General features: G+C 40.9%; 1 protein-coding gene across 2 annotated transcripts in view; it reads right to left on the bottom strand.

The window, feature by feature from the left end:
- The window catches only part of LOC144499568 (talin-1), a 278,973-nt gene that overhangs the window by 125,981 nt on the left and 143,161 nt on the right, over nucleotides 1–9,831 (bottom strand). For both annotated transcript variants that reach the window (XM_078221680.1, XM_078221690.1), the window contains 4 exons: nucleotides 8,776–8,836; nucleotides 6,133–6,237; nucleotides 4,509–4,664; nucleotides 338–439 (listed from right to left, as the gene is read on the bottom strand). In XM_078221680.1, the coding sequence (XP_078077806.1) occupies nucleotides 338–439; nucleotides 4,509–4,664; nucleotides 6,133–6,237; nucleotides 8,776–8,836 (424 nt within the window). The remainder of the gene's footprint in view (nucleotides 1–337; nucleotides 440–4,508; nucleotides 4,665–6,132; nucleotides 6,238–8,775; nucleotides 8,837–9,831) is intronic.

The raw sequence follows: 9,831 nt of genomic DNA, 5'->3' as shown, positions 1-9,831 counted from the left end.
ATGTGGGTGCAGAAATTCTGAAGATTGGAAAACTTTGAATCCCTTGCCCATACCATCCAAAGATGTGCGGGTTAGGTTGATTTACCCCTTAGTGCCTTGGGATGCGTGGGTTGGAAGGAGTAGCGGGGTTGTGTAGGGTTGCGGGGTTAGGTCCTGGGTGGGATTGTTGTCAGTGCAGACTCGATGGGCCAAATGGTCTCCTTCTGCGCTGTCGGGATTCTATGATCTATATCATAGGGGCCCTATGAAAAGTGTGAACATGTGCCTAAGCAAAGAGGGGGGGGGGGGGGGGGGGGGGGGGGGGGGTGATATTTATAGAAGAAATTTACTGGAATACCTTTTTCAAAATGATGTCAATGTATCCAGCTATAAGCTGCGCAATTTGTTCTCCTTCAGTTGTCTGAACTGAATAGTAACCATCCTGATAGTCACCAAAGTCCTGCATGGGGAAAAGCAGAAAAACAAACAGATGACCATAGCATTCAAAACATTCAAACTTAACCTCAATTCAGAAATTCCTCTTTAGGATTTCCTCCTTCAATTTGTACTTTGGCTCAGTGACAGCGGATTGTCCCAGTCAGAAGTTCACGATTTCAAGCCACATTCCAGAACTCTAGCACGCAATCTAGGATGAGGCATCCGTGCAGCAGAGTTGCAGTGCTGTATTTAGAGAGAGACCCTCTTTTGGTTTGAGCTGTTGAACGAGTGCCCTGTCTGCTTGAGTAGGTGGATGCAAATGATACATAGTATTATTTAAAGAGTAGAGAATTCTCATTAAAATTTGTCCTTCAGCCACCACCAAAAATAGATGACTGGGTTATAATCTCCCTGCTGTTTATGACAGGGCAACATGCTGGCTCAGTGGTTAGCACTGCTGTCCCACAGCTCCAGGGACCTGGGTTCAATTCCGGCCTTGGATGACCGTGTAGAGTTTGTACATTCTCTCCATGGGTTTCCTCCGGGTGCTCCGGTTTCCTCCCACAGTCCAAAGATGTGCAGGTTAGGCGGATTAGCCATGCCAAATTGCCCCTTAGTTTCCAAAGATGTGTAGATTAGTTGGGTTAGCCATGGGAAAGGTACCCGGCAGAGAATCGGCGCACACTTGATGGGCTAAATGGCCTCTTCTGCACAGAAGGGACTCTATGATTCCATGAAGGCTCACTGTGCAGAATCTGATTGCTCCATTTGACTACATAATAGTTATTTAGCTTCAAAAAGCTTAACGTGTTTGAGGACAACTCAAAGCAAGAGATGCTAAATAAACTAATAAACTCATTTGCTTTATGGTAGATGTCATTCAGTTTATTAATTTAGACTTCAGACATCTGCTTCCCAAGCATCTGCTGGTGAGACTTGGCGAAGTGTACAAATATGTAGGCTCGAGCTCCAATTTTCCTCATCTGTCCCTTTTCCTGTAGCTCCGCCAAATAGGTCAAAGGGCTCAAAACTGCAATAGGGGATGGAAAAATAATGTTCTTGTTGATTTGATCCAAAATTACTGGATAATTTCAACTCCAATCACACTTAATGTGATGCTTTTTTGAAACACAACATTAATTTTTTTAAAATCTGAAACACACTGGACTCCAAAATACCCTAGAATGGTCTTGTCCTTATGCATCTGCATAAAACTATTTCCCCTTTTTCTTCTGCATCGATATTTGTTGAGGCAAGGGGGAATGTTCCTTTTGATCTGTAGGTCAATTTAAGGGATTTTTTTTCTTCCCACATCAGAGACTGGAACACAAACATTTTTTTTTCATTTTCAGCAGTGGGCCCGGAAACCTTGTTTTAAGTTTTGGCATTTTGACACGATAGAGCACTTCGTAAGAAATTGAATTTGTTTTTATGCCAATTGACAAGCCTGGTCATATTATTGCAACAAAAAGAACAAAACTATATCTTGGCCTTTAAATTAGTTGTGAAATTACCCAAGGACATCACAAGCTGCGTCACTGCCACACTCTGGTAAACATGCTCAGAGACAACCTTGATATATGTATTGTCTGGAAAATGTAACCTGAACAAGCTAAGATTCACTCAACGGGATGCTAATATATTACTGTAACAGACAGGATTCAAAGAGTTGTAAAACTGCCTTGATCATTGAATTGTTTTTGGATGCAATCTGAGCACAAAGACGAAAGAGCAAAAAATATTACATTTACAACCATAATAAAAAATACCCACTCACAGATCAACATTGTAAATACAGTTTTTGTGTAAACCATAGATCAAGTGTTTGTTGAAACAAGCAATTTATTGCTCCAATCAGTCCAAAGGTTTTTGCTGTGTCTATGGGGCTTTTAATATAAAATTACAATTGCCCAGAAGAAACCTGGCTAGAGCCTGTAACACATTATAGGATTCGTCATGGCCATCAGCCCAAATCACAAACAGTTGCTCTAAAAACTAAGGTTTGATGTTCTAACCTCAAATTTTTCCCTTCACATTCCCCCTTTTTGAACACAGCAATGAAATTGACTCATCAGCTGTTATTTTTTTTATCCAAATGAGAACAAATTCATCAAGTAGCATCGTTAGATGCAATTCTCCCCTTATATACTGCCCTCAGAGTTTACCAAATACCTTGGATTAGACAGCTGGCTGATCTCCTCCCTCCCCTTTTCCATCATAGAGGCTCAACACTACAGCCTCAACTGATTCAGTATAGACTAGAATCATCACTAAAAATGTATCAGTTTGTTTGATCCATTAGCTACATGTGCAGTAACCACTGGGCTACAGAAGTACTCTGCCAAAGATTTGGAGGTGGTTGGGGGAGGACTTAGAATTTTTCAAAACAACTTAAAATCTTCAGTGCCAAATCAAATTTCAAGTTGATTTGATTGTGATCAAATGGTTTAATTTGACTATATGGGATACACTATCTTAAAATTATGGAATATTACAGCACAGAAAGGTGGTCATTCTATCCATCCAGCCCATATCGCCGCTTTGAAAGAGCTGCCCAATTAGTTCCACTCTTCTATTCTCTCATCAGTTTTTCAAATTTTCTCCTCTTCACAACTTTATTGATTTGATTTATTATTGTTACATGTATTGGGATAAAGTGAAAAGTATTGTTTATTGCGTGCTATACAGACAAAGCATACTGTTCATAGAAAAGGAAAGGAGAGGGTGCAGGATGTGGTGTTACAGTCATTGCTAGGGTGTAGACATTGTTAGTGAAGTTATAAGAGTTAGAGCAAAGTTTGAAAAGCATAGAACAAGAGTGATAGATAGAATTAAAGGATGTGCTGGGCACATCTCGCAAGAAGTCACCACGCTCTGGCGCCATCTTGGATTTATCTAATTCATGAGTAAAAATTACTGCAACCTGTCTCCACCACAACATTAGGCAAGTATTCCAGATCATAACGTGTTGCTTAAAAAAAAAAAGTGACTATAATGGTTTTGCATAATCTTTTCTGCATGCTTGACGCCTCTACTTGTAAAGCAAAGAATCCCATATGTTTTTTCTAAAAAAAAGAAACAGCTTTATCCACTTTACCTTGCCACCTTCAAAGATTTCTTCTATGCAAGTCCTCAGGTCTCTCAACTCCGACACCCTCTTTAAAATTGTAACTGTCTATGGATTGGATTTAATCCAATATTGAAAATAAAAACACTTCACTGCAAAAGCAGCCTAAAAGTTTGCCTGCTTGTATTTCCAGGTCTCTTCTCAATTACCAAATTCCCAAGAAGACTTGGCACCTGGTCAGTTTATTGTAACTGAAGTACACGATATCTAAAACATACATTTAATCCACAATTACAGGGCAATTGAAAGCCTCCCTCTGCTGAACAAAAGAATCATTTATTCCACAAGGATATGTTTTGAGTGCCACTTGAGCACCTTCACTGCAAAGCCATTTGTCATACGGAAGAAACGCATATCTGACTGGAATTTAAACTCGTTTCTTAATCAGTTGCCCAATGTTGATGAGCTTTACAGCTAACTAGCTTGCCTAGTTAACAATAAAACCCAATTATAAACCCTCTCAGGCATGGGAAAGAGATACAAAAGTCTGAGTTCATGTACCAACCGACTCGAGAACAGCTTCTTCCCTGCTGCCAGACTTTTGACTGAACCCATCTTGCATTAAGCTGATCTTTCTCTACACCCCAGCTATGACTGTAACACTACATTCGGCACTCTCTCATTTCCTTCTCTATGAACGGTATGCTTTGTCTGTATAGCGCGCAAGAAACAATACTTTTCACTGTATGCTAATACATGTGACAATAATAAATCAAATCAAAAATCAAATCAAATTTTCTCAAATCCCCAAGAAATTAGCACATTTGTTACATTAATAGAAACCAATTACAAAAAATACCATTTTGCCGATTAGGAAATTGACAAACTAGAACAAATTGGACCTTCTGGCCATCACCCTCTCCAGTTTATTGAGGGCAGTGTTTCAAACGCACTTCAATCTTTAGGAATCAGCACAGATTCTAAAGAAGCTGCTGTGCAGGAAACAGCTGCTGTATAAACATACCAGGGTAAAACTCTTCGGTGATGCTGCCCAGCGTTTGATATTAGTCAGGCTCCATTCCTGTATCACCTCTTTTGTTTTCTCATCCACACGCATGACACATTCTTTGGTAATTCCCAGTAAACGAGGTACAAGTTTGTTCTTCCCTTTCATTTTCTCCTACAGAATATTTAACATTTTATATTAAAGAACCAGACAAGGCTGCAAAGGGAGCACAGTGACAAAGATGAACAGTTTGAGTGGTAATCAATTGCATTGAAGTATGCATCAAAATTCGCGGCAAGTGTCTAACCAAAGAAAAATCACAGATACACTTGTCAAGTTGACACCTTTTATGGGAAGAGTTAAATGCAGTGCAAGAATGTCTCTGGGTCACCATCGGCAAGTGAACACAAACCAGCACTTGGAGGGGTGGCGGAGGAAAGAACCATCACACAATAATGGAATGCATAATATAGCTATTTACAATAAATGCACCAATGCCACTGGCTGGTTAAATATGAGCTCAGAGGATGACAACAGGAAGCAGAACATGCAATAATTACCTTCATTTACATGAAGAGGGCATATTATAGGGCTTAAGAGAAAAACACTTTGACCGTGACGCAGAGGTCAAGCTAGTGAAGAAAATGGTCAGTCTGAAATGATGCTCCTACACATTACTGTGGTACAACATCCTGCAAACCAGGAGTCAAAAGCAATGTTTTTTATGCGCATGTCGCGTCACGGTAGCACAGTGGTTAGCACTGCTGCTTCACAGCTCCAGGGTCCCGGGTTCGATTCCCGGCTCGGGTCACTGTCTGTGTGGAGTTTGCACATTCTCCTCGTGTCTGCGTGGGTTTCCTCCGGGTGCTCCGGTTTCCTCCCACAGTCCAAAGATGTGCGGGTTAGGTTGATTGGCCAGGTTAAAAATTGCCCCTTAGAGTCCTGATGCGTAGATTAGAGGGATTAGTGGGTAAATATGTGGGGGTAGGGCCTGGGTGGGATTGTGGTCGGTGCAGACTCGATGGGCCGAATGGCCTCCTTCTGCACTGTAGGGTTTCTATTTTAAAAAAGTCCTTGTTCCAAGATATATCTTTCAGTATTAGGACACTTCAGGCAAAGGGAGAAACTCATCAAGGGTTATATACTAGCAACATTTTTGAGATGAACTGCATTTATTTTATATTTGAAATGAAGAGTATAAGTTGGTACAGTGATTAGCACTGCTGCCTCACAGCACCTGGGACCCAAGTTCAATTCCTAGCTTGGGTGACTGACTGTCTGGAGTTTGCACATTCTCCCCTTGTCTGTGTGGGTTTCCTCCAGGTGCTCCAATTTCCTCCCACACTCCAAAGATGTGCAGGTTAGGTGGATTGGTCATGCTAAATTGCCCCTTTGTGTCCCAAGATATGCAGGTTAGGGGGATTAGCGGGGTAAATATGGAGGGGGTTACGAGAATAAAGCCTGGATGGGATGCTCTGATGGAGAGTCAATGGGCCAAATGGCCTCCTCCTGCACTGTAGGGATTCTCTGGTCATTACAATAAGCCACATCAACAACATCAAACAGTGCTAAAATAGCATTGCACTGTAGAACAATCACATTTGTAAAACCGATCATTGCATAATTTACAGCAAAGATCTACCTTGACCAAGAAGAAGGACACTCCATATGTCTTTAAGGATCGGGCCATCTTTACATACAACACTTTAGCCTCCATTTCAGTCATGTTCGCACAGTTCTTGTGTGTCTATGAAAAAAATATCATGCTTCACTTTTGTGGTTACATTTGGTCACTGACATTTGAATTCAATAAGTCACACTTCAAACATAGCTCCCATGTGTAGAAGATCCTCCGCAAGACTTTAAGGATAAGTTGGTAGATGCTGAGCAAAAGAAAAGGAAAAACGTAGAGAGTTAGGGTGGGTGAAGGACAGCATTTTATAAAGAAAGGATGGAAATATGACCTGACATTCCAGGGGCCAGGATCTTGTTGAACAAAGCATTTGCTATCAATGTTGGAGCAGAAGACATGAGGGTGGAGAAGGTCATTAAAGGTAGGAGGAAGAAGAGGGGAAGGAAAATTTTGCAGTCAATTCACTGGAGCAAAGAAAGTCAGCTGAGCCTGAAGGGATGGAAAGCTGAGAGTGCAGGATTGGCAAATCAAAGATGTGATCAATTATGCTTTACATTGAAAGATGTGACCAAGGAGCAAAGAAAACAGGGAAATTAAGCCCTTGGTGATAAGTTTTTTTCTGGTAATAAATGGGAAATTAAGAATGGTGTTGGGCAATTTTGCTGAGATGGAATATGGTGAATGGGGGAAAAGAAACTCAACTCCGATTGCGGAATACACCAAAATATCAAACCTTCTTGCTGAGCTTTGGTGGATGACAGAATCAAAACGAAAGACATTTCAAAATGATGATGTGGTTTTACCAAATTACATCTTGCGGGTCTCAACATAGATAAGTTTAGCCACAGAAGACGTAGTCTTTCTTCAAAGGCAGAGTGTGGCCAGGTTATGTCAGGCTGCAGAGTCAGCCGCAAGGAAAAAGCAATAAGGGAATAAAAAGTGGTGGATATCAGCAATCCTATAAAGAGCAGAAGTGGAAGGGCTAATACCAATAAAGTCAGGTCAGCAGCAGCTCAAGATCAGATCAGGCTTCCTGCAGTCAACACAAAGGGGGCGATTCTCCCAGCTGCTTTTGTAGTGCAGCAGGCTGGGAGACTTGAGTGGAGGCCATTTTGCGGGTTTCCTACTGGGAGCTATGGCCTCCACGAGTCTCCGAGCACTGGACTTCTGGCACCGTCAGCTCCACGCCAGAAAGGAGCGTGGAGCTGAATAATTCATGCAAATACTAATTTAAACACTATTTAAATATTAACTGGCCCAGGACTGAATTCTGTGAGCCCACTCGCGTCTCCCCCTCCTGCCACGAGTGGTTCATTCCAGCAGGGTTCAGTATAGCTCCCCACTGGCAGGGAGCTGGTGGCCCGATCCCACTGGAGTGAAGGGGAAGCCATTGGGGAAGCCATTGGGGAAGCCATTGAGGGTCCCCCCCCCCCCCCCCCACCCCACCCCCCACACACACAGATGGTCAGAGGCTGGGGGGAATGCCCCCTGTGCATTGCCACCTTAGCAGTGCCAGCCAGTGGACATCTTGGCACTGCCCACACAGGCATCAGGCTGTGCCACGGGGGCGGGAGCTATTGCTCTCATAGCCACAATATTTACATGCAGATCAGGATGAAATGTTTCTTCCCTAAAGGACATTATTGAACAGGACAGGTTTTTATGACAATCTGATAGTTTCAAGATCACCATTGCGGAGACTGACATTTTGTCGGTTTATCAATGAATTGAATTTAAGTTCTACCAATTGCCATGTTGGTACTTAAACCCAAATCTCCAGAACATAGTCCTGGCATGGGAATTACTAACTCTGTAATAAATGTTAGCGCCACGCTACCCGCTATGCACACCGCCGCCCTGCTAATTTCTACGGTACATTACAACTGCGCTACCATTCTCAACAGGCATCTTTTCACTGAAATGTTTTCTATTTTTCCCAAAGTACTGCAACTTAAGATCATTCATTTTGAAATAAACAAAGCCGAGGAGGGCAACAGATAGAAAGATGGGGATAGGAAGCAGGTCGGAAACTTGCCAAAGGTTTTGCTGCCTGCCCATGGGATTTGACAGCAACTTCATTGCTGTGTTAATGTAAGCCTTACTTGTGACGAATAAATAAAACATTAACTTTAAAACTTGAAGTGCATGAAGGGTACAAGTGAACTAAGTAACAGTGGAACAAGGAGCAAGGGATTGAATGATTAACTCAAAGCAGCAGAGGTAATGAAAACTGAAAACAATGCAGTACAATTTTGTAACTTTTGGACAGATCACATGCACTTTCACACAAACTGAATAACCAGGTTCAATACATTTCTACTTTTCTAGGGCAATTAAGAATGGGCAAACCTTGCCAGCAGCGCTGACATCCCAAAAGCAAATAAATAAAAAGTTGTCTAGCATTACACAATTATGAAATTCATATTGTAAAGTTTCTGGTCTGAATTGATCGGCTGGGGCCATATCATAGTTTCAATCTCTTATTACCTATAAAAACAGGGCACTTAACATACTTACTGAATTAAATCGGTCTCCCAAAACTGAGAACCTCTCAAGGTCACAATCATCTGATTTTTAAAATACGCGGGGAAAGAAAGGCTAGTATTTTAATACTTGAAACAACGTACAAATTTCCTATTTTGCAACACATACCATAAATATTTTCTTCTCTCCTTTTTGTTTGATGTACTCTTTAGGCAGGAATTCTTTTAAGCTAAAAAAATAAATAAGCAAAGTCAACATTAAATCTAATGATCTACACTTTTTTGAAAAAATGTTAGAATCACAAAAGGTTAGTATTCAGGTACAGCAAGTAATTAGGAAAGCTGATAAAATGTTATTGTTTGTGAGGGGAATTGATTCTAATAATAGGGAGGATGTGCTTCAGTTGTATAGGGCATCGATAGGACCGCATCTGGAGTATTGGTCTTCTTACTTAAAGAACAATGTAAATGTGTTAGAAGCAACTCAGTGGAGGTTTATTAGACTAATATTAGGAATGGATGGGTTGTTTTATGAGGAAAGGTCAGAGAGGTTACGATTGTATCCACTAGAGTTTAAAAGAGTAAGAGGCGACTTGATCAAGACCATTAAGATCCTGGGGGATATTGACAGGATGGATGGAGAGAGGATGTTTCTTCTTGTCAGAGAATCTAGAACTAGGGGGTCACTCTTTAAAAATAAGGGGTCATTCATTTAAGATGGAGAGGAGAATTTTTTTGCTTTGAGGATAGTGAGACTTTGGAACTCTCTTCCTTAATAGGTGGTGAAAGCAGAATCTTTCAATATTTTTAAAGGCAGAGCTAGATAGATTCTTGATAAGCAAAGAGTGATATAACCAAGATAAAATCAATGTGATGCAAGTCCTAAAGAGGTTAAAAGGGCAGAGAAACGCTGAATCCCAGAATGATGTTGATCAGTGCTGAGACACATTTGGAAAATATTTGCCTCGCATTGATGATTATGTAGTAGTTACTGAACATCATGGAGCTACAAGTAGATTGGAAACAAGCTAATTTTATGCAATAATCAAAAATGGCAACATTTCATTCCTATTGGACTTCCTTCGTTGTAATTAATAGAATTATTTAAATGTTTAAATGAGTGTAAACTTGGGGTTCACCCAAATACAATTGTAGATACTGCAGTAAGATCGAGTGAATAATCGTCCAGATGGATGGAAGATAACATTTAGATTTAAATTCCAAA

The sequence above is a fragment of the Mustelus asterias genome, chromosome 1 (genome assembly GCF_964213995.1).
Source record: "Mustelus asterias chromosome 1, sMusAst1.hap1.1, whole genome shotgun sequence".
Taxonomy (NCBI): Eukaryota; Metazoa; Chordata; class Chondrichthyes; order Carcharhiniformes; family Triakidae; genus Mustelus; species Mustelus asterias.
Note: the sequence above shows the minus strand (reverse complement) of the source record. Positions and strands in the feature narration are given on the sequence as shown.